The following is a 26,086-nucleotide window of genomic DNA, read 5'->3' on the forward strand; positions in this document are numbered from 1 at the left end:
TGATATATTAATTCTAAATATAGTCTATCTATATGCTTTGAAGCTACACTGGATTACCACAATTTCAATTATTATTATTATTATTATTATTATTATTATATTATTATTATTATTATCTGACAATGGAATTGGACAATGCTTGAGAATAATGAGATGCTGATGATGTTGTTTTTATTGCTTTTGTGATGTCTTATAATGTTTAATGTTTTTTATCTAAATTATATTTTATGTATACTGATTTGTTGGAAACCGCCTTGAGTCGCCAATTGGCTGAGAAAGGCGGTATACAAATATAGTAAATAAATAAATAAATATTATTATTATTATTATTATTATTATTATTATTAAACTTTATTTATACTCTGCCACCATCTCCCCGAAGGGACTCAAGGTGGCTAACATGAGGCCGAGCACAAAAATTACAATAAGCCCTGAGCTCATATTTTGTGTTGTAGTCAATTAGCTCCATAGCAACATAGTCAAGTGAAAGGTAGGGAATGAGTAAATGCACTAAGGAGTGAACAGTAAGACCCCTGTATCCATGAATGATGTGTTCCCAGTCAGACAATAGTTACATGAAGCTGGACACAACCAAATACAATTGAATTACTTCACTTCTGATTCCAACATACCATAGTGTTACATCAGAGCACTTAGAATTTTCTAAAGAGGTGTCCTCTCAATTAATTTCCTTGGTCCTATAATACAACTCTCTGGTAACCTCCAGGGGTAGTACGTATATCATAAAATCACCTAAACTAAAGATTATTCCCCCTCCCCTGAGCTCGGTTAAGTGAAACTGTGAATATGGAACCTTACTATATTTGAACAACTGAGAGAAAGCCCAACCATATCTCCAAAAGTTTTGCTCTAGCATGTTTCCCCAACTGCATTCTGACCAAATTGCTGTATAATGAAAAAGCATGAGCTAATAGTTCCTCCTTGACAGGAGTCGATATTGCAGCAACAGTGGAGAGAACCCACTCTTCTATCATGTGTTCCTATTTGGACATTGCATCCAGTATTGCTAGATACACAGCATATTTGTAGCAATGGCTACCAGTCGGAGTGGTTATACTTTTTCCCCCGTATGTCTCCAAATGCCAGGTACTGAGCAGCACCAGCAAGAGGTTGCTATTATGCTTGTGTCTGGCTTGCAGAACCTAGTCAGCCACTGTGGAAACAACATGCTGGACTCAGCAGACCTTATGTTCTCATACCTGGAGAACCTATTCAGGTCTGCAGGAGCTATTGTAGGAGGTTGTCAAATTATATTGATTTGTACGTGGCTTTTTTTAAAAAAAAGTATGATTGAATATGAATTAAATCAAGCAATTTCCTTTTTAAAAAGTGACTAAAATAATCTTCTTTCAGTGTCCTAGTCAGTGCTGCAGTATTCCAGAAAATTATGCAAGTGCCCTTGAATGCTTTCATACCAAAATGCCTCAGACTATGCAAAAGTTCCAGGTCAGTGGCTTTAATTTCATAGGTCTCTATTTCACAGGTGTTTTTCTCTTCAAATTATCATATTGTGTTGGTCCTGGAAGAAAAGGCTTAAACCTCTCTGAATGTTATACTGTCATATGTAACTCCCATGTGCAGGAAATTATGTTGATCCATTTGGATGTCTTATGTTCTTCCTCTAAGCCAGAATAGACAAGTGGAATGTAATATAAGAAGAGATGTTACTCTTCTGTGTACAAATATTCAGCAGTTCAGAGTTCCTGAGAGCCATAGCTGAGGTTCCACCTACACTGCCATATAATACAGTTTCAGAAGGCAGTTTAACTGTACTGAACTACAGTATATGGCCATGTAGACTCATAATGCAGTTCAGCTGCATTATGAAGCTGCAGTAGATGACAGTGTAGATGGAGATTCTGATTGTTGTAGGGCAGGGGTCCACAAACCTTTAAAACAGAAGGCCAGGTCATAGTCCCTCAAAATGTTGGAGGGCTGGATTATAATTTGGGAAAAAAGCATGAATGAATTCCTATGCACACTGCACATATCTTATTTGTAGTGCAAAAAACACTTTAAAACAATACGATAATTAAAATTAAGAACAATTTCAACAAATATAAATGTATTAGTATTTTAATGGGAAGTGTGGGCCTGCTTTTGTGAGATGAGATTGTTATTGTGTGGTTTTAAGTTGTTTCAGACTTAGGTTGACCCTGAGCAAGGGCCGGGTAAATGACCTTGGAGGGCCGTAACTGGCCCCTTGGGCCATAGTTTGAGAACCCCTGTTGTAGGGAAACAACAGTGTTGGTAGCTCATTTCAGTTTTTCAGGGATATATATCAGAGAATGGGCTTTAAGCATCTCAGTCTTTTTCCGAGCTGAGGTCCTAGAAAATTTCACCCACAGTCCATAGTGCCTCCAATAGTTCCAATAATGAGTCTTGGGGCCCTTCCACATAGCCCTATATCTCAGAATATCAGGGCAAAAATCCCTCAATATCTACTTCGAACTGGGTTATCTGAGTCCATATTGCCATATATTCCAGTTCAAAGCAGATAATGTTGGATTTTCTACCTTGATATTCTGGGATATAGGGCTGTGTGGAAGGGCCCTTGGTAAGCTTCAAAAATGGATGAAACCAGGTATATTCAAAATAATTTGGTGTTTTCAGGGAGGCATAACAATTATCATACAAATAGGTGGAAGGGTAAAAACTAAAATTATTTTCAGCTGCAAGAAACTGGAGGAAAGTTACATTTAAAAATCAGATTAAAAACATCTGATTCTCTTATTTTGTTTTTGTTTCTGTGTGTTGTTCCCCTTTAACTGAAAAGGATGTGGCGCCAGGGCAATCTGCCCAAGATCCAGTGGGACATCCGATGATGCACCAAGCTGGTATTAAACATGCCACAGGGGAAGCGGTGTATTGTGATGACATACGTACCATTGATGGAGAACTCTTCTTGGCTCTAGTAACCAGTACTAAAGCCCATGCGAATATTGTGTATGTACAGCTTTTTTCTAGATTTCTGGTGGTGGTAATAGTGAAACAGAAAGTTTATTTTTCTAACTATAATTGCCAGAATTCGTTTCTGTTGAGTATTTTCAGGCTGAAGGATGAGGAATGTGAGGCTGTGGGAAACAATCCTCCTTATTTAAACAGGGGCTATGTTAGCTAACTGCAGAAGGTATCAAAAGAACTTCCTTTATGATCTTCAAGACCTGCTTTGTAATGATACTTTGTACAATTTGCAAACATTGTCAGTTATGAATAGGGAATATATTTTTGTGGTTTTCAAGCACTGAAAGTTAACCAATTTGTATTGCTTTTCCAGATCAATAGATGTTTCTGAAGCCCTGAAGATATCAGGCGTAGTTGATATCATCTCTGTTCAGGATGTCCCAACCCAAAATGAGTTTTACAACTACGATGTCCCAGATATTATATTTGCCAGAGAAAAAGTAAGTTTGCTGTGACTGATGGTTTTGTTTATTATTTACACTTCCATATTTTTATTATTAATCTAAACAGAAATTGATGTAAATTCACAGAATGTATACTAATGTACAAGGTTTCATTATAAACTATCCCTTTCTCCCTGCCGCTCTTACCCTTTTATCATTTATTTTAAAATTTTGCTTTAGATGTACTTTAAAAAACCTGACTGATGGTGCACCTACGCTGTAGAACTAGTGCAGTTTGACACTACTTTAACTGCCATGACTCATACTTTGGAATAATGGGAGTTGTAGTTTTGGGAGGTCTTATCCTCTCAACCAAAGAGTGTTAGAGCCTCACTACTGATCACAGGGTCCTATAATGTTAAGCAATGGCAATTAAAGTGGTGTATCAAACTGCATTAATTCTACAGTGTAAATGCATCTTGAGATTTTATACCATTGGCCATGGCTAGCATGAGGGAGCTTCACTTTCATAACTACTTCTGCTGATACCCCTTCCCAAAGCCCCCAAAGTGAGGTAGCACCTCAAACACACTGATGAGGAGTATTGTAAAAGCACAACCTCCTGTTGGTTCTTTATTTCTCATATTGTGTTTGACTACCAATATTTTGTGAGAATTTTACTTTTGTCTCAAATGCCAAAAAAAAGTAACCATCATACATATTTTGGGATATGGTTTTCTTACAGGCTAAAACAGCATGACCCAGGAGAAACTATGTGCAGAATAACTGACTGCAAGATTGTGCCAGTCTAGAGAAAGATAGAGTTAGTAGGAACCCTGCTGTATCTTCATGAACATACTCCTAAGCATAATGAAGTACTGAGAACAGTAACTAGTAGCAGTTACACCCACAATTTGCTTTGCACGCTTTAGTGCACCCAGTAGTCTCTTGTCAAGTTGCATTGATTCCACTATGCACTAACCTTTGAAAAAAAAACTGTTCCTGGTTTGAAAGTGTTATTCCTGTTTAATTGTCTGGTACTTACTCTGAAAGTAGTTGTTCTACTCCGGAAACTTAATTTTTGTGGCTGCCACAAACTATATGTTGAATTGGTTGAAACGAAATGAGATTTTAATTGAAAAACTAGAGCAAAATGTGCTGTAGGATGTCACGCCAAAATAAAGTTTTTTGCAGCTTAATACACTTTTCTCATGTTTTTATGACAGAACCAATTAGGAAATGACATTTATAACCCAAGAACATAAATCATGATACATAGTATTACATGTCAACTGTGAATTGACAGGTAGATGATATTGGGCTCTTGCAGGCAGAACAAATGTGCTCCCGAGGTGCTGTACTTGTTATTGTTTTTAAGCATTCTAAACAATGTTTTTGGAATTCCAGAATAATTGTCCTATTTTGAGGGGCATTCCCAGCACTGGCTGTAATATTTTATCTGTAGCCTCATTTTTTTCCATTCCTAGACATATAGGAACAAAATTATATCTCTCTTCCCACACTCTCTCCCTCCCTCTCTTTCCTTTTCTGAAGTTATAGCACATCAATAGATTAAACTGCACTTTTCATTATAATACTACCATGCTTAGGAGAAAATATAAATCACAGTAGACATAATTTTCCCTTCAGATCATTGGACCATTTCAGCAAAATATGCTCTAGCATGGTTTTTTGTTTGTTTGTTTAAAAAACAACAACTTCTAAAGAGCTCTTCTTCATATCTAAGAAATCACCGCAATCAGGTTAATCTGAAGGTGACAACAACCAACAAAACATGAGGATTGTTGTAGGTTTTCCAGGCTATATGGCCATGTTCTAGAGGCATTTTTTCCTCTAGAACATAGCCATATAGCCCGGAAAACCTACAACAACCCAGTGATTCCAGCCATGAAAGCTTTCGACAATACATAAAACATGAGGAGCTATATCACAAGCACTCATGTTTCTATACATGAGCCTGGAATTAATTTGCAGATTTATGTGGGTGTGCAGGAAAGCAGGATAACCCCTTAGAAAAAATATGGTAGTGTGAGTGAGTGTGTGTGTTTGAATGAAAAGAAAAAAAGGTGGAGAAAAAAATACCTCTGTGCATGTATTTATGTGTAGAGAATTCATTTCACCAGTTTTCTGTGGAAGAAATCTAACTAAAAATGCATGCCATTCATTTCCCTCATTTTTTAGGTGACTTGCGTGGGCCAAATTGTCTGTGCAGTAGTTGCTGATTCAGATGTTCATGCTAAACGTGCAGCTGCAAAAGTGAAGATAGAATATGAACCACAAGAGCCTGTAATCCTGACAATAGAGGTGAAGAAGGGCCTGCTCCTTTTTGGTTTGTTTGACTGTTTAATATAGCGGTTTGCCCATCGCTGTTTCAGTACTTACTACTACTTAGGCCATCCCTCATTGTCCAAGTAGGATAGTCTTCCAGGATTGGTGTACTGGTGGTGGGTCCGTAGGTGACTGTGGAGTCCTATTCTTGATCTACATCTTCTCCCGCGGTGAGGGCATTGGTTTCCAGGTGGAAGGCGGTCCTGACTAAAATGTCAACAGATTTATCAGGTCCCTTTCACAGGGCCATATAACCCAAAAGATCAAGGCGGATAATCCACAATATCTGCTTTGAACTGGATTATCTGCATCTACACTATCATATAATCCAATTCAATGTGGATTTTATACTGCTGTGTGGAAGGGCTTCAGTCACTTCATATCTTGGTTAATTCAAAGTACTTTCATAATTTTTAGGGTCTGATTCTCACTGGAGTACCACTGAAATTACCATTCTGGTTTTAGTGTATCACATGCTGAGCTTTAAATATGCATATGTTATGCATTTATATCAGAATTTATACTAGTCTAAATGTCGCAGGTTTCCCCAATGGGCAGTTCATTATATTTTTAAAAAAACATGTGGGTGCTAAAGTGCTTGAAAGTGTCTTCTGCTACTGCAGGATGGAATAAAGCATAATTCATTCTTTGAACCACAACGGAAATTAAGACAAGGAAACGTGGATGAAGCATTTAAAATGGTTGATCATATTCTTGAAGGTAAGTTACAGACTACTGGTTCAATTTCTTTCTTATGAAAATGGAGGCGTATGCATCCTAGCACTGTGTGGATATTGTACAATTTGCAAGCAGTCTGGGGCCCTATCTACACTGTCATATAATCCAGTTCAAAGTAGATGATCTGAATTTTATCTGGCTGTGTAGATGGGGCCTGAGACCTTGAGGAACTTCTGTGTTGCCCTTGGTTTTCCCTAAACTCAGTATCTGAGAAATTTCGTGAATCTCATTTTTACTCTTTTTACAGGTCTCATTTTGACTCTAAAACGTTCTTTCCCCACCTACCTATCCCCAAAACAGAGAGCATTGTTCTCAAAAGTTACTAATGGAAACTGGCACTTTCAGTAGTATGGTGGAGCCTCCGGTGGTGCAGTGGGTTAAACCCCTGTGCTGGCAGGACTGAAGACCGACAGGTCGCAGGTTCGAATCCAAGGAGAGCGCGGATGAGCTCTCTCTATCAGCTTTAGCTCCTCATGCAGGGACATGAGAGAAGCCTCCCACAAGGATGATAAAACATCAAAACAATCAGAGCGTCCCCTGGGCAATGTCCTTGCAGACTGCCAATTCTCTCACACCAGAAGCAACTTGCAGTTTCTCAAGTTGCTCCTGACACGACAAAAAAAAAAAAATAGAATGGTATGCCCTGTGTGGGGTTGGTGGGTGCCGAAAATTGTCTCTTCCACTGCCATATAAAATCCAGATTATCTACTTTGAACTCAATTATATAGCAGTGTAGACTTATAATCCAAAAACAAGAGCTAGAGCAGGGTAAAAATACAATAAATAAATAAATGTGTAGAAGGACCCTCAGTCTTTGCTGAGGTCTGCACAAGTACTAAATTCAGGATTTGTGATAATCCATGTGTCAGAGATTATAAGAGTTACAGTCCAGCAACATCTGGAGGGTCACATATTCCCCACCCCTCTGCCAAATTATGTCATACTATTACATACAAACTGGACCTACGCTATTCAGTCAAATTCTTGTAATTTCCTTATGTTTCACATGTATCGTGGCCGACATATATGCTTTTGTTTATAGTGTCTGTGCTACTACAAAAGAGCCAAATGCAACTTTCATGTAAAGGTCCCTGAATATCATATATGTCTTCCTCACACCATGTCTCCTCATTTTGGAAGGAACGCATTCTGAGGTGTACTGTCTTTCAAACAGGTGAGATTCATGTTGGGGGACAAGAGCACTTTTACATGGAAACTCAGAGTTTTCTTGCTGTGCCAAAAGGAGAGGATAAAGAAATGGATGTGTACGTGTCTTCCCAGTATCCAGCACATGTTCAGGTTAGGAGGGCATTTTGACTCATTGATGGCATGTTTCTTTCTCTTTTAAAAGCCCAGAATTCAGTAACTCGATCAGGGAGCTGCAAAAAGAGGGAGTATTTCTGTACTGATAAAGGTATTGCTCCCAAACTGGAATTTGGAGTTTATTCCTTTTTAAAGCCCCCGTTCATTGCATGGTCTCTTTGGAAATGGAATGGCAGTGTGGTGCATCCAACATGGTCCATGGCTCCTTCCATTACCCGAGACCACTAAGGTAAATAGGAGATGGCTGGTTTGTCACAATTTCTTACATGAGAGATACGTGATAGAACCAAATTGTAACATGGTTGGTACACTAATAGGACATTCTTAATAGCGCCCCATCATACTTGGGCATATAATTTCCCCTGGAGGATCTGCAAAAGTCTAAACCTCAGCACTTTTCAGCAGCACAAGGCTTCTTTTTAAAAGATTTTGATTGGCTGCCAATGCTGATGATTGAGCACATAGGAGGGATTTAAGCATCTTTATTCACCTGTCTGTATTACTCTTTAGTAAATGTGGCTATTTGGCACTGTAAGATAGTGTCCAAAAGAATGAGCTTTGAACCAGGCAAATGTTGATCTCTTTGTCTTAAGCTATTGTAAAATTGGGCAGCAGAAGGAGTGGAGGTGGAGGTGACCAGGGGAATATTTGCACAGTTAAAACTTGTGCGCCAGTTGCACCCATACCTTGGGAAGTCTGACTTGGCCACGGTAGTCCACACTCTAGTTACATCCCGTATAGACTACTGCAACATGCTCCTTGTGGGGTTGCTTTTGAAGACTGTTCGGAAGCTACAAATGGAGCAGCAGCCAGGTTGCTAACAGGAGCGGCGCTCAGGGAGCACACAACTCCTCTGTTGCACCAGCTCCATTGCCTGCCTGTTTGCTTCCGGGCACAATTCAAAGTGCTGGCTTTAGCCCATAAAGCCCTAAATAGTTTCGGTCCAACTTACCTATCCGAACATATCTCTCCTTATGAACCATCTAGGACGTTAAGATCTTCTGGGGAGGCCCTGCTCTTAGTCCCGCCTTCCCCACAGATACGTCTGGCAGGGACGAGAGACAGGGCCTTCTCAGCAGTGGCCCCTTGACTGTGGAACGCCTTACCTAGAGATATAAGATCAACTCCCTCCCTCCTGACTTTTCAAAAAAAGGTGAAAACCTGGCTTTTTTAGCAGGTTTTAAGGCATTGTGTGATTTTTATATTTCTTATATCATATGCTATTGTTTTTAACATAATTTTATGGTTGTTTTACTTGTTATAATTCTTGAGGCATCGAATTGTTGTCAATCTGTGAACTGCTCCGAGTTGTCTCTGGGCTGAGAGGGGCGGTATATAAATATGGTAAACAAACAAACAAATAAATAAATGGGTTGTTGTAGGTTTTTCCAGGCTATGGCCATATATGGCCAAATAAATAAATCATTGTTTAATGGACTTCTTTAGGTTTATGGATTGCGAAAGGGCTTCCCTCCTCATTAAATGTGATTCGTTGCAGCATATATGAGACAGATCAATACACTTTGATTTGTGACAGTATAATGAAATATTTGATTTTTATGCAGGAAATGGTAGCCTCCTGTTTAGGAGTGCCAAGCAATAGAATCATGTGCCATGTGAAACGGATTGGAGGGGCCTTTGGTGGAAAACTGATGAGAACCAGCCTGCTGGCATGCATTACAGCAGTGGCTGCCAACAAGTAAGTGGGTATATACCAGTGATAGTGAAGCTTTTAGAGACCAAGTGTCCAAACTGGAGGGGGGGGGGGCATTTGTTGGGGGGGGGAATAAGACCGATTGGCAACTACTGAGAAGATACCGCAAAGAAAAGAAGATAACACAGATAGTTTAAAAAGAGAAAAGTGAGACAAGTAAATCATTCAAAAAAAGAAGGAAGGCGACATACAAACCAAATAAATTACAAATAAATAAAACTCCTAAATTTTCCCTGTGGAATGGACTGGAAGTTCACCTACTACTCTTCTCACACATGGACACTGTTTTATTTTATTGCTGCTTTGTGGGTTTTTGTGATAAATATAGTTTTTTTATTTTCTTTCTTGTCTTTCTCCCTTTCCTTTCCCTCTCCTCCTATTCCTCTTTTCTAGTTATATCTTTCTATTGTAAAAATTGCCACAATAAAGATGATATATATCTATATCTTCTATATAAATAAAAATGTAATGTTCGTTTGTGGGATTAACATAACTCAAAAACCACTGGACGAATTGACACCAAATTTGGACACAATATACCTATCAGGCCAATGTATGTCCATCACCCCTAAAAAAAACACACACACACACAAACCCCAGCGGAACAGACTTAAAAACCCAAAAAATACACCATATATACATATATGCTCATATACATATACACATATGCTCATATACATATACACATGCTACCACATTCATACACACACACACACACACACGTGTATATATATATATATATATGTGTGTGTGTGTGTATGCACAAGCACACATAAATATACATATATACATACACGCATATACACAAATGCCCACATACATATACGTATACACATGCAAACACATACACATATACCCATTCACACACCTATACATATACACATACATGCACACATATATACACACAAATATGCATATAGACAAGCACACACATACATAATATACATACATATAAACACACAAATATATACCCATACACACACACATATATACACCCATATATACAGTATATATGCAAACACACATATATACACACACACGTATATATATATGCACAAGCACACACAAATATACATATATACATGCACATATATATGTATACACAAATGCCCACGTACATATACACATGCAAACACATACACATATACCCATGCACACACCTATACATATACACATACATGAACACATATATACACACAAATATGCATATAGACAAGTGCACACACATACACAATATACATACACACACATAAACACACAAATATATATCGATACACATGCATATATACCCAAATATACAGTATATATGCAAACACACATATATACACATGTACACAAATATATACACACACACAAAACACATATACACAAACTGGGCCACAGCAACATGTGGCAGGGGATGGCTAGTATATGTATATATGTGTATGTGTGTTATGGAAGCCATGCAAATTTCATCATGGAGGGAAACAGACCCCTTTGTTACCTCATGGAAAATTCCTTTGGTCATTCCAGGGAAACTTTTATGTACCTAACCTTTCCTTATGACTTCTGTTTGCTTCAGAACAGGCCAAGCGGTTCGCTGCATTTTAGACAGAGGTACAGACATGTTAACCACTGGAGGGCGACACCCATTAACTGGCAAATATAAGGTAAGCCACATGACCGAAATGTGTCATGCTTTAATTTGTGAACTTGGTTGCAAAAGTGCATGGCAAAATGTGTGTGGCATCAGTTGTGAACTTACACTAAATGTAATGGCTCTACTAGCTGAGCTCAACTAGGATGTGATGGAATCTGAATTTAGCTTTTTTTTCCTAAACTCACTGAGTAGCTTGAACCTCTCTTTTGACATTAGTGCTCTCATGTGTCATGTAGCTTTAATGTTCAGTGAACTCACATACAACATTCTGAATGTATTCTGTCACCCCTTGCTATATTCTTATTCAAAGATGTACCTCTCACAATGAATTAGAAAAGTGACTTTGTTTATATAAGCACCCACCTATTGCAGAGAAGTGAAGGAATGAAGGGAAAGCAAGGATAGAGCCTGATCTTTTCCTTATAGTATGTGCATGATTGCACATGATTTGTTATGGCCAATTTGTGAGCCGCCTTGAGTCGCCTTCGGGCTTGAGAAAGGCGGAATAGAAATATCTTAAGTAAATAAATAAAGGCAGAAATGTGAAACTAAATACTGAAAAAAACTTTAAAAGGAGGGGAAGGAACATACCAGGCATGACCCAATGAGGAGTAAATATGTTCAGAATGCCAAATGAACCTTTTAGAAGTGATTTAGAAGGGAGAATGGAATGCAATATCCTGTAAGACAGCATTTCTTTTTTGTGAAATGGCTAATCAGATTATTATTATTATTATTATTATTATTATTATTATTATTACTTTATTTGTACCCCGCTAGCATCTCCCAAAGGACTCGATGCGGCTTACACAGACCAAGGCCTCAGAACACAATACAAATACAATACCTAAAGCAAATTAAAAACAGTTAAGCAAAATAAACAACAAACAGTAAACAATACATCAAGACACTATAAAACTTGGCCGGGCCAGAGTAATGGGTACAAGATTAAAAGTGCTGATGTGACAGGAGGTATGCAGGATTATAAGTAAGTGTAGTATGTGGTGTGCAGTAATCTTAGTTCTACTAAAGTGCTTCTAGGACTTGGTATTGGAGGTTCCTAATCTGAGAAGGCACATCGGAACAGCCAGGTCTTCAAGTTCTTTCTGAAGACTGCCAGTGTAGGGGCCTGTCTAAGATCTCTTGGGAGGGCGTTCCAGAGTCGGGGGACCACCACAGAAAAGGCCCTGTCTCGAGTCCCCACCAAGCGCGCTTGCGACGCAGGCGGGATCACGAGCAGGGCCTCTCCAGACGACCGAAGTAAACGCATGGGTTCGTAGAGGGAGATGCGGTCACGCAGGTAGGGTGGTCCCAAACCGTTCAGGGCTTTGTAGGTAAGCACCTGCACCTTAAATTGGGTTCGGAAAATAAACGGCAGCCAGTGGAGCTCCTTGAACAGGAGGGTTGCCCTCTCTCTGTAATGAGCCCCGGTTAACATCCTGGCTGCTGCCCGTTGGACCAGTTGGAACTTCCAAGCCGTTTTCAAGAGCAGCCCTACGTAGAGCGCATTGCAGTAAACCAATCTAGAGTTTAGTTTAGAACTTCAAAATGTAACAACAAGTTCAACATCCTCTATGACCAGCAGGGCATTGGACGCAGGATGCGGGGGCTTTTCTTCTGAGGCCCCCAAGCACCCCCTCCCCTAATAAAGCCATTTATGCAGTAAAAAAATGTAAGTGTAGAAAGAAACATTCCAATTCAGCTACATGGTTGCTTTGAGTGTTTTCTGATTAGCTTCATCCACTCTGAAAGTGAGCAATTGCACACACTTGATTTAGCCCAAAGGCCAAGAAGAGATGGCCAAGGCCAGATCTACACTGCCTTATAATCCAGTTTCTGATTCCAGATTATGTGCTTTGAACTGAATTATATGAACTGAATTATAATCCAGTTCAAAGAAGATAATCTGGAACCAGATACTGGATTATAGGGCAGTGTAGATCCAGCCCAACAACTGATGAACTGAAAGGTATTGTCGAAGGCTTTCATAGCAGGAATCACTGGGTTGTAAGTTTTTTGGGTTGTATGGCCATGTTTTAGAAGCATTCTCTCCTGATGTTTCATCTGCATTTGTGGCAGGCATCCTCAGAGGTTGTGAGGTCTGTTGAAAAGTAAGAAAATGTTCCTAGTTTCCAACATATATAACCTAATTTTCTTAGTTTCCCTCTTTTCCTGGTAGGTACCTGAAGGACATGCATTTTGGGACAGGCTTTTGGGGCAGTGTGCATACTGACCCAGGTTTTTTAAATCCAGATTGGCATGGACTTTACCACTGTCTGGAAGCACCCAAGCTCTTGTGTGGAGTCAAGGAAGATCATTAGAGCATGTCTTTTTAAAGTCACATCTCTCTCTCCCCCAGCACCTTAAATTATGATCTATAAAATATATTCTGAACTTATGTTTATTTTTGTGCTCTCTTTCTTTTTTTACCATTGCATATTGTTGTTGTTTAAAAGATGCATATTCTCTTCATCAAAATGTCAGTGCAACTTTTAAATAAGTACTCAAAAGTGACCTGTGCTTCAACTCATCTGACTCAGGTTGGCTTCATGAATAATGGCAAAATAATGGCCTTAGACTTCGATGCATATGTTGATGGAGGATGCACCCCTGATGAATCCATTCTGGTAAGTGTTTTCAGGTTGCAACATTGTTCTGAACACAGTGGCCATGATTTGAGGGATGTGGGCATGGAAAGCGGGGGGATTCCGGACATTGTTGCTAAAAGTGACAACTTTCGGACACTTTGATATTAAATAAAAAACTAGAAATAATAAAAACAACTTGTCAAAAGGCCCTTAGACATATGTGCCAGACAAATGGGTCAGGTAGACATATGAGCCAGAATGTGGTTGGAATACTATTTACTAGGCCTGGGTAACAACGCAAAAATTTGTTTCTAAAATCGATTTGTATTTGGGGTTTTTTTTTGTTTCGATATTTAAAATAATTACAAAATTTTCCCTTAAAAAAGTTCGGTATTTACGAAATTTTGTTAATATTTACAAAACATTTTGTAAAGATGGCGCCCTTTTTTTTCAATATTTTTTCAATATTTTTTTAATTTAATTATTAATTTAGTAGAATAGGGAGGAGAAATTATTATTAAGGAGGGAAGGCAGGCACTCACTCTGGTGGGCCCTCAAGCGCTGCCGCCGAGTCGGGCCCGGCTCCTCCGAAGCAATGCGAAATTGGGAGAAGGGCTCCCCAAAGGCCATCTAGCCCAGCCCTCCGCTAAGGAATTGGGAGAACGAAGCACAGCCCTCCGCTAAGGAATTGGGAGAATGAAGCACACCCACCGCAAAGGTGAGGAAGGAGGGACGGGCCGCCTTCCCACTGAGGGTCGCTCGCCCTCTCGCTCGCCCTCTCGCTCGCCGCTCGCCCTCTCACTCGCCCTCTCGCTCGCCGCTTGCCCTCTCGCTCGCCCTCTCGCTCGCCCTCTCGCTCGCCGCTCGCCCTCTCCTCCTCCTCCTCCTCCTCCTCCTCCTCCTCCTCCTCCTCCTCCTCTTTCAGGCTCTGCCTCTGACTGGCTAAGAGAGGAGAGAGAGGAGAGCTCCCAGCAAGCATCGCCAGGCCATCTTACGTATTTCCGAAATGGACGGAAATACAAAAATTTTTGGCGCCTGCCGTTTCGATATTTAAAAACACTTCCGGGTTTAAAAATAAGTTTTGTAATCGTTTTGTAATTGCTAAAATTAACGAATATTTAACGAATTACAAAATTAACGAACGAAACCGCCCAGGCCTACTATTTACACTGGAGTATATCAAGCTGAACTGACACACTCTGGTTACCAGCCCCAAACATTAGGATTTTGTTAAGAGCATTAATATCAAATACTTAGTGGAGCCCCCGGTGGCACAGTGGGTTGAACCCCTGTGCCGGCAGGACTGAAGACCGACAGGTCGCAGGTTCGAATCCGGGGAGAGCGCGGATGAGCTCCCTCTATCAGCTCCAACTCCTCATGCGGGGACATGAGAGAAGCCCCCCACAAGGATGATAAAAACATCAAAACATCTGGGCGTCCCCTGGGCAACGTCCTTGCAGACAGCCAATTCTCTCACACCAGAAGCGACTTGCAGTTTCTCAAGTCGCTCCTGACACGACAAAAAAAAAATCAAATATGTAGTCAAAATGTTGAAAACTTACATGGTTTGGACAATTTAGACTTGTACTCAAATTCTTAATTTTACACCCCTCCCCCCCAGGTCTGAATTTACTTCATTGATATTGACACTCATAATCAGTGTCTCAATTCCAGTCTTGACATTGATTCTGCTGCACATTTACAATCCACATGTGCAATCCTTCTCTTTGTTTACTCCCCATTTGCATTTCTACACGTTGTATCCTCACAAAAGGCATAATAATAATAATAATAATAATAATAATAATAATAATAATAAAAACTGGAAAAGCTGACACAATATGAGGATTTAAAGATCGAACTGCAAAGACTCTGGCACAAGCCAGGAAATGTGGTCCCAGTGGTGATCGGCACACTGAGTGCAGTGCTTAAAGACCTTGGCCTGCACTTAAACACAACCGGTGCTGACAAAATTACCATTTGCTACCTGCAGAAGGCCACCTTACTGGGATCTGCGCGCATTATTGACCGATACATCACACAGTCCTAGACACTTGGGAAGTGTCCGACATGTGATCCAATACAACAGCCAGCATAGTGATCTTGTCTGCTGTGGACTCATCTTGTTGTGTTTCAAATAATAATAATAATAATAATAATAATAATAAATGTATTACCCCTGTGGTCTATCCCATTTCCCATCATACATGACAAATACAACACTAAATTAGATGGAGTTACTTAAGACAGAAGGTGGAAATCAATCCTATGATTAGAAGATGGATTACCTTTTGATGTTTCCATAATCAAGGTTACAGAGATGCTGCTCCTAAAAAATGACAATGCTTACAAGATACCAAATATCCGGTCTTCGTCCCGTGCCTGCAAGACAAACAAGCCAAGCAACGGCGCTTTCCGGGGCTTTGGTTTCCCACAAGCTGGATTGGTTACTGAGAGCTGGATAACACGTGTTGCAGCCAGATGCGGTTTACCACCAGAGCAGGTATTGTAGGGAAGCAGGGGGAGAAGTGATTATAAAAGTAATATGTGCAAATAAGAAAGAAGTACTGCCTTGAAAAGGAATTTCATGGTCACGGTGTGGAAGCATGAACACTGGGCATGGACTCCAGAGTGAAATCCTGTGGATTATCAGGAGGATAAGACCTGTGTGGAGACAGAGGCCCCTTTTACACAGCTGAATAAAATCCCACATTACTGTGTCTGCGTTGAACTGGGATATATGGCAGTGTGGATTCAGATAATCCAGTTCAAAGCAGATACTGTGGGAATTTCTGCCTTGGTATTCTGGGATATAGGGCTGTGTGGAAGGGTCCAGAGAGAACAATCTCCAAAGGGTCAAATTTTGGAGGCCTGAGATAAAAGAAGAGTCTGGCCCAAAATATGTCACAGATTTGGTAATATTAATTGTCCTGAAGCCTAGTCATAGAAGATGTGCAAGAGATTAGAATTTTTCTTAGTGGAAGGTAACTTGAGACTTTTAATTAAAACTCTTGTAAGGGAAGAGGGCATGTATTTTGATATTAACTCCCAACATGGACCTTTCCATTAAATAAAGGCTGCATTCTCTGATTTAGAGAAGAATAACTGATTCTTTGGCTATCTTTAGACCCCTTCCACACTGCCCCTATACCCCAGATTCTCATCCCAGATTATCTGGCAATGGAGACGTATATAATCCAGTGTAAAGCAGATAATCTGGGATCAGATCTTGGGATATCGGGGCAGTATAGAAGAGGCCTTAGAGGAATGTGGTTCTCTATATTTGAAACAAAATTTATGGCTGTGGCTCTGATGGTGGTCTGAGGACATCAGAAGTAGATGAAAGCAAAGTAGGTCCCACAAGCAATGGTGCCAACATTCATTGCAAAATTTGAGCCCCAAGCAAGAGCAACCCTAAGGACTCCCTTTTGAGGTGGTGTTTGCTTATTATTTTCACAAATAAAGAATATTAACCTGCTTAACAAATGAAATTCATCAGAAATTAGTTTTAATGCTTATAGAATGTATGCCTAAGAATTAAAAGTTTGTTTGTGCATTTTATTATTAGTTTGTATGTTTACTATATTATGTAGTATATTTTTAAAAATAATTTTTATTTACCACAAAAGAGATTTTATATACTGTACATAAAAAGAGGTGGAACAATATGATAAAAGAAAAGTAGAAAATAAAGTTGTATGGCTCTTAACAAGGACTACAACTACAATAGAAAAAAAATGAGTCTCTTTAAACTTCCATTCTAAGCCTCTGTGGATTATAAGTTTCTTTGTGTATATATATATAAATAAGATTTTTAGTAAAGAAAATTAAGATGAAGATAGCACCCCATTTTCTTTCCAATTTGTATTATCACATGATATCCCTGTTTAATTTTTATCTTTTTCATATTCTTCTAAAAGCTTCCAATTTGTCTGTTTTATTGGGCTACCTAAGATCTTTTTCATAAAAAAAGTTAATTTGTCCATATCTTTGATTTCTCTTAATTTACTTATCCAATTGTTTATGTCCGGTATCTCTTCAAGTTTCCAAAGTTTCGCAGTATAATTTAGAAATCATGATACAATGTATATTTTCTTGATTTTTGAAAAGGTCATTGCAGATGATAATATTTATTCAAACCCTTTATCTTTCAGGTCAGGGAAATGAACATGTACAAAGAAAACGATCTGATACCTTGTGGACAAGAACTCCAGCCAGAGAACCTCCACAGATGCTGGAATGAGTGCATGGAGAAGTCTGAGTATCACACCAGAAAAGAAGCTGTGGATGAATTCAACAAAAAGAATTATTGGAAGAAAAAAGGCATTGCCATCATTCCCTTGAAGTTCCCCGTGGGTTTTGCGGTACGCTTCTTTGGTCAGGTCAGTTTGGAAATGTCCACAAATGTACTTACTGCTCATGCTGCTTTGTACATCACTACTTCCTGATACTGTATATATCTATGTGTTAGATCTTTGATAAGTGTCAGTAAAATTCAACCTCAGAGCAACTGCTAGGAGGCATGCAATAAAACAGAGTGCACCATCTTCCATCAGCTTCAAAGCCTTGAAGCAGCACGTTTATTTAGTTGCTTTCTAACAGCTAAATAAACAACAAAACATAACTATGTACAAGAGAAATCACAAACTCGTCTTGCTCGTTCCCCATCATGGCTGGAAGAGAATGCCCAGCAGTCCATTATCTCAAGTCCACGTCATTGGAATTTGTGACATATACTGGAACTGTTCACAGTTCACGCTTTAGGCAGTGAATCACATCTATGCCTTTCACCCTTGCACAGCATGCCATTCTACACCGGACACAGACAAAGTTTTAAAACCTATAAACTATATTTCACCCTAGTTAAACCATTATACTGACAATAAGTTCAAATTTAAAGGAGAGCAAAAAGGTGGTGAGCTCCTATGACATCGCAGATTGTTGCTTGTTCTGGTGAGAAACATCCCTTGTTGCTATGTGTGGTTATATACAGGCAATGTCAGGCAATCACAAACTTCTGCTCTAAACCAAAAAGATCTTCTTTAAAAAGCCACTAATCCACTCTTACAGCCATCTCCATGTTCTTTTTTTTTTAAAATAATTTTTATTAAGTTTTCCAGTATAAAAGATAAGACACCACATATACATACAAATATCTCATACAGACTGAGACTACCCTATACGATATAATACTTCCCCCCCCAGATATTCCCACCCCTCGCCCTCCCCCTCCCTACAAAAAAAAACAAAACAAAAAAAAAACAAACAAAAAAAAAAACAACGATTACACATACAACACATACGGAGTAAAAGACATCACATTCATCCTTGTCTAGCTTCCAGGGTCGCTCGGGCGGACATTTGTTTGTTTCTTTGAGCTCCTAGTTAAGTATTAAATCATTCTATGAGTTATTACGGTCGGTTGTTATCTTTATCTGTTTCTTAACTGTGTTATTGTCTCGCTCGTGTTTCTTCTGTTTTATTTTGTCATATTTTTGTCTAGATACGTAATAAATTTGCTCCAATCGGTGCTTTCGTGTGTTGGTGTGTTTCTCTTTAGATGTTGTGTTAATTGATCCATGTTCATGATGTCCATGGCTTTGCTTAACCATGAACAGATGGATGCCGTTTCCTTGTTCTTCCAGACTCGGGCCACACTTATTCTTGCAGCTGTGCAGAGGTAGAATAGGATCTTCTCATCGTTTTTGCTTATGTTTGTTTCATTCATTCCCAAGAGGAAGCATTCTGGTCTGAATTCAAGGTCTATTTGTAGTATCTCCTTTATTTTCTGGTACACTTCTTTCCAGAATTGTTTCACATTCCTGCACTCCCACCACATGTGTTTGAATGTTCCCTTTTTTCCTTGGCACCTCCAGCAGTTACCCTCGCTCTTTCCTTTACTATATTTTGCAATTTTGTCCGGGGTTTGGTACCACATATAAAACATTTTTATCCAGTTCTCTTTGATTTCCGTGGCATATACGTATTTTAACTTTCTTCTCCACATTGTTTCCCATTCGTGCATTGTAATTGTTCTTCCAATTAGTCTGGCCCACTTCGTCATTACTGCCTTTACTTGCTCTTCCTCCGTACTCCAGGCTAACAACTGTTGGTATAGCCCTTTGATCGTTTTCTTTTCCATCCTTAGGACCTTGTCCCACGTGTTTTCTTTTGTTTCAAAGCCTCTCCTCTTGTCTTCTTTATAGTTTTCTTTAATTTGCCAATATTGGAACCAAGAGAATTTGGGTTCTAGTTGTTGTATTTCTTCTAATGTCTTGAGTTCCATCCCCAGATTGGTCTTCTTTAGTATTTGTTTGTATGTTAGCCAGTTTCCCTTTGATGTTTCCCTTCTTTGGTCTGCTTCGTTCGGTGCTATCCACATTGGTGTTTTGGAGTACCATCTATTCTTGTACTTATTCCATACCTTGAGTAAGGATGCTCTCAGTGGATGGTTGTTGAAATTTCTTTCCGCTGATGCTTTGTCCTTCCAAAGATAACTATGCCATCCTCTGCTTAGACCTTCCCCTTCTAATGTCAGTAGTTTGTCGTTTCTAAGTGTCGCCCATTCTCTGGTCCATGATAGAGCCATCTCCATGTTCTGTTTGCTAGATTTGAAAGGAGGGAACTGACAAAACCACCTCTGAATATTTCCTTCCTTAAAAGACCCAATAAACGGCGCTCCATGCAGTCATGCCGGCCACATGACCTTGGAGGTGTCTACGGAGAACGCCAGCTCTTCAGCTTAGAAATGGAGATGAGCACCACACCCCAGAGTCGGACACGACTGGACTTCATGTCAGGGAAAAATCTTTACCTTTACCTTAAAAGACCCGATCAAATTCATAGGGTTGTCATAAGTCAACAATGACTTGAAGGCACACACACACACCCCACTTGAGGGCAGCAGTCTGATGTAAAGAGTGCAGGGAAAATTGCATGAGACACATGGCTGCTTCTTCTTCCCATGCCCTGGAATACATTGCCCGAAGCAGCATCCTTCACTCTTATCCCTCGTATATATTGTTGTGTGGCGCACCAGACTTGTTCTATTCAAGAACAGTTTTGCTTTATAGCACTTGAATTTTATGTATTAATTTAAAGGGGGAAAAAAAATCTAATTCTAGGTTTGTAAAAATAATTTGCCCAGATAGACTTCTCTTGATTTAATGCAGTGTTTCTCAACCTGGGGGGGGGGGGGGGTTCAGAGGGATCACCAAAGACCATCTGTCTTTATCTTTCTTTTTGGAAACAGACTGCAAAACCTCCCACCAAAAGCCCTTCTCTGCTGTGATTGGCTGGCCTCTCAGAGAAGGGGAGGGCTGTTTCTGAAACTCCAAGCAGGGAGGAAGAGCAGGCGTGACTGACACATGGCAGCATGGTGCACATGTGTGGGTGAGGGATAGCGTGCGAGGCTGGAGGGAGGCTCATGCCAGCAAGTCCCTTCAAGGCATGGAGGTTCTGTGTGGGAAATTTAGCCCAATTCTATCATTGGTGGTGTTCAGAATGCTCTTAGATGGGAGGTGAACTATAAATCCCAGCAACTACAACTCCCAAATGTAAAGGTCTGTTTTCTCCAAACTCCACCAGTGTTTACATTTGGGCAAATTGAATATTTGTGCCAAGTTTGGTCCAGATCTATCATTGTTTGAGTCGACAGTGATGTCTGGATGTAGGTGAACTACAACTCCAAAACTCAAGGTCACCAAACCCTTCCAGTATTTTCTGTTGGTCAGGGGAGTTTTGTGTGCCAAGATTGGTTCAGTTCCATTGTTGGTGGAGTCTAGAATGCTCTTTGATTGCAAGTGAACTATAAATTCCAGCAACTATAGCTCCCAAATGACAAAATCGAACATCACCCTCCAACCCCACCAGTATTCAGATTTGGGCGTATCAGGCATTTTTGCCAAATGAAAATACATTCTGAATATCAGATATTTACATTAAGATTCATAACAGAAGCAAAATTACAGTTATAAAGTAGCAACAAAAATAATTTTATGGTTGAGGATCACCATAACATGAGGAACTGTATTAAGGGGTCACGGCATTAGGAAGGTTGAAAAACACTGATTTAATGCAGTGCGTAGAGTCAGGTTCTCATTGTTACTGCTATTTTCTAGGCGGCTGCTCTGGTTCATTTGTATACAGATGGGTCTCTGCTTCTGACTCACGGAGGTGTAGAAATGGGGCAAGGGCTGCACACCAAGATGATCCAGGTACTAGGATGATTGTGTCCATTATGGTTTTGAGAATGTATGTCTGTATTGAGCACATTTTAATTGGCCATGTAGAGTTAGCCTTTGGAAATAATGGGAGTTAAATAAATGAACAATGAATGTCCCATTCATTCAGTTGCTGTACTGTAGTTGGGACTAACATTTGGATTTAGCCCAATGAGATTATTTACTTACTTACTTTGTTACTTACAATCTTCAGCTTTCTTTGACAAGCTCGGAGGGAAAACAAGAGTTGTATATCAATCTTTTTCAACTGAACCACTGGCTATTATTAGTCACCTGAATCCAGGGAGCTACATTCTAACATGATAAAGGTTCTCTTACAATCGATTTCCTTGATTCCCCTTTTTTTCTTAAGTAAGCCAAGACAGTGCATTTTACAAATAGCACGTTTGGGCATCTGATTTTTCTTATTTATTTATTTTTTGTCATGTCAGGAGCGACCTGAGAAACTGCAAGTCGCTTCTGGTGTGAGAGAATTGGCCGTCTGCAAGGACGTTGCCCAGGGGATGCCTGGATGATTTTTGATGTTTTATCATCCTTGTGGGAGGCTTCTCTCATGTCCCCGCATGAGGAGCTGGAGCTTGATAGAGGGAGCTCCTATTTCTCTTAATGGCCTACAGATTCCCAGGAAATAAACCAAAGGAGTGCTTCCTGGTAACTCATAGTCTAGAAAACTGCTTCTTAAACTGTGGGTCCTGACCCCAAATGGAGTCGCCTTAGGTCAATGCTGGGGTCACAAAAAAATTGACAAAAGCAAAAGGTTTCTGAATGCCACCTAGTGACTGTTTTAGACATTTACATGTATCTGTTAGCAACAATGGGCAGCGTTTACAGTGGACTGCAGAAAATGCTTCAGCTGTACTCCACAAAAGAAAAAAAAAAACAGCCTTGCAAATGCTGATTTATTACCATTGTTTTTTTCTTTTTATCCTTGTTATTATTATTATTATTATTATTATTATTATTATTATTTTATTTCTTACCCGCCTCTCCTCATAGTGGATTACAACATTGCTAAAACGCATAATCAAAGCACATAATCATTTAAAAACACTCCATAAAATACATATATTAAAATGTATTTCCATAAAATACATATTAAATACACAAAACAAAAGCTAGACATAAATTGGAAGTTTTAAATTCATCATTAAAACTGCTTGGGTAGGCCTTTTGGAAGCAATAGATCCTCACTTATGTCTTAAATTCTGACAACTGATCAATATACTTATATACCAGGGGTAACGTGAAAATTTCTTAGGCAGGAAGCGGTCATGAGTAGAAAGCCCTGGACCATTTCCAGAGGCAGGAGTCCTCATTTTAGGAAATAAAAGACACTGTCTGGCTTTTCACAACAAGTTTTCCTACAAGTGGAAAATGCAAACTGTGGAAAAACAAAGAGCTACAAGTGGACAATATCATTGTTTGACGCACACTCACAAAATTAAGTGAATGAGGCTGAGCAACAGAGTGATCACACAGTAAATAAAGAAGTTGCCAATTCCTGATATGTACAGGAGGAAACAGGCTGTCACTTCTTCACCATCATGTACCATTGTACCCTCTGGGGGTTGAGAAGGGTGAGGTAAAAATGCTGTAAATAAATTAAAATAAAATAAATTGTAAACAACCCAAAGCTAAGCTCTATTTTTTCCAGCTCTGTAGCCCCTCTTGTGACTATATTCTGGTTCATTTATTGATCTCAGGGCCCTTCCAGGCAGGCCCTATATCTCAGGATCTAATCCCAGGTTTTCTGTTTTAATCTGGATTATTTGGGTCCACACTTCCAGATAATCTGGGATAAACAGAAAACCTGGGATATAGGTCGGTCTGGAAGGGCCCTAAGCAACACAAACTTTTGAATGACTTTCTAAATGTTACATCTGCAGGCAGAAACTTGGAATGTTAATGCTTTTTCTTCACATCACCCTCATCAAGATTTACAAGATACTGTACGTAAATCAGAGCATTAATGTATATATTTCTCTTTCTAGGTTGCTAGCAGAGAATTAAAAATGCCAGTGTCAAATATTCACATCTGTGAAACAAGCACAACAACTGTACCTAATACAATTGGTTCAGTAGGTTCTCAGGGAACTGATGTCAATGGAATGGCAGTGAAGGTAAAGTGTGGTATTAATATTCTATCCCTAGATTAGGTTCCAACCTATTGACATATATTCACAAAGGGAATAATGGTGATTCACTGTGCCTTTTTTTCTGAAATAAAACTATAGAAAATGTAATAAAGGGTTTTATTCATATGTTACTTCACAAGGAAATGGCACCAGCTTCATACAGTAAAGGTTAGTGTTTGAGAGAAACTCTTTGCGATTTCAACAGGCTTTTACTTTCAGATAAGTGTGTTTAGAATTAGAAAATGTTGGCATGTTGGCATCATTTTCTAATTCTAAACATGCTTATTGTGTTTAGAATTAGACATGCCACGTCTTAAATCAAGAAGTAGCTTCCTAAGATCTCCAGAGATACTCGCAGGAACACCTCAGCATGCAAGAGCCCAAAAGTGGCAGGCAAAAACCTAGAAACTCAATCAGTGGCTGATACTGAATGAGAGACCCCCTCCAGGGCACACAGAAGATTGTGCGACCTGGAAGGCAGTGAACAGGCTTCGCTCTGGCACCACGAGATGCAGAGCCAACCTTAAGAAATGGAGCTACAAAGTGGAGTCCATGACATGCGAGTGTGGAGAAGAGCAAACCACAGACCACAATTAATACAATGCAACCTGAGCCCTGCCACATGTACAGTGGAGGACCACACAGTGGCATCAGAGGCACCCCAAGTAGCCAGCTTCTGGTCAAAGGAAATTTAATATAATGCCAAGTTTTTAACTTTGTGTTTTTAAATACATTATAGCTGTACCCTCAATTTGCTTCTGACATAATAAATAAAATTAGAAAATGCAAAAGCGGAGTCCTTATTAACATATATTTTCTCTTAATCTAGTATTTCTAAGAGAATTAGTTGAGAACAATGTGTTGTGCTTAGATGAGAAGCTATAAATTTGAGTTAAAATCAAGTACAGTCACCTATAAAATCAAGTACAGTCCGCCTTCCACATTTGTTGGTTTAATTTTTGCAGTTTGACTGCAAAATAGAGTTGCGTTGGAAGATCTAGCGTTTTCTAGAGGTCTTTTTCTCAAGTTAAAAAGATCGTGGTTTTATTTTATTTGCAGATTTCCCACTTTTGCTTGGTTCTGTGGCTAATGGGAAGGCTGACTGGATGTCTAGTTCTAATATCAAAAATGTGACAGATTCCATGTAGATTAGAGGACGGTGTCCTAGTCAGCTTTAATATATGTTCCTCCCATTTTGTGGTTGAAAATTAAAACCTTGAGATGCAGAGAGTTCTTCAGGACTACTGTGCCATTCATATGGAGTCTAGAGATTCTTCTACAATGAACTTGAAAACATAACTTTTTAAATTGGGATTCCTAGAATTTCCCATTTCCCAATGAAATTTGTAATCCAAAATTATTTCCCCCAGCTCTGGCCAATGCCGTCAATTAATATATACTGATATCTGCAATGTTGGTAATAGCCCAACAGTATAACAAAAGCAGAAGAATCTGTCTAGTGTTTTAAGTAAAGATTTTTCTTTTCTTCTCTATGTTCTTCCTGATTGCACCAGGATGCCTGCCAGACCCTTTTGAAACGCCTAGAACCCATAATTACTCGGAACCCTAAGGGCACCTGGAAAGAATGGGTAAGGGATCTCGTATGTTCAAAATAATTAATGGTGATAGCAGTTGAAACTCGAATGACATTTAGAACCACTTGCTCTGTAGTAGAAGATTCCTCATGCAATACTTTAAAGCCAGGACACAAATACTTAGTTGTGTTTACATCTGGATGTTTATAATACATTTGATTTGCAGTGACATGAAAGAGATTGTTTTATTTCCAACCACTCCTGGAATGATGGGCCTTATGCTTTCTATATGCTACATTCCACAACTCCTCTCAGACATAACATAAACTTATTGAAGAGGGAGAGAGTAGAAGTCAATTTCATCAAAATAGCATTCATATTCACTGACTGATGTCAGCTGGCTTTTAAAAAATATGAGTTGTGTGGGAGGCCAAAAAGCCTTTTCAGCCTAACT

General features: G+C 39.4%; 1 protein-coding gene across 1 annotated transcript in view; it reads left to right on the forward strand.

Annotated features, from left to right (window-relative positions):
• LOC132778693 (aldehyde oxidase 1-like) overlaps positions 1 to 26,086 on the forward strand; it is a 69,712-nt gene that overhangs the window by 30,583 nt on the left and 13,043 nt on the right. Inside the window, exons 16-29 of the mRNA XM_060781927.2 lie at positions 1,375 to 1,467; positions 2,798 to 2,967; positions 3,299 to 3,425; positions 5,571 to 5,693; positions 6,341 to 6,437; positions 7,630 to 7,754; positions 9,344 to 9,477; positions 11,054 to 11,141; positions 13,672 to 13,758; positions 16,031 to 16,222; positions 17,874 to 18,101; positions 21,840 to 21,935; positions 23,954 to 24,082; positions 25,612 to 25,686. Of these exons, the coding sequence (XP_060637910.2) occupies positions 1,375 to 1,467; positions 2,798 to 2,967; positions 3,299 to 3,425; positions 5,571 to 5,693; positions 6,341 to 6,437; positions 7,630 to 7,754; positions 9,344 to 9,477; positions 11,054 to 11,141; positions 13,672 to 13,758; positions 16,031 to 16,222; positions 17,874 to 18,101; positions 21,840 to 21,935; positions 23,954 to 24,082; positions 25,612 to 25,686 (1,764 nt within the window). The remainder of the gene's footprint in view (positions 1 to 1,374; positions 1,468 to 2,797; positions 2,968 to 3,298; positions 3,426 to 5,570; positions 5,694 to 6,340; positions 6,438 to 7,629; positions 7,755 to 9,343; positions 9,478 to 11,053; positions 11,142 to 13,671; positions 13,759 to 16,030; positions 16,223 to 17,873; positions 18,102 to 21,839; positions 21,936 to 23,953; positions 24,083 to 25,611; positions 25,687 to 26,086) is intronic.

The sequence above is a fragment of the Anolis sagrei genome, chromosome 1, assembly GCF_037176765.1.
Source record: "Anolis sagrei isolate rAnoSag1 chromosome 1, rAnoSag1.mat, whole genome shotgun sequence".
Lineage (NCBI taxonomy): Eukaryota > Metazoa > Chordata > Lepidosauria > Squamata > Dactyloidae > Anolis > Anolis sagrei.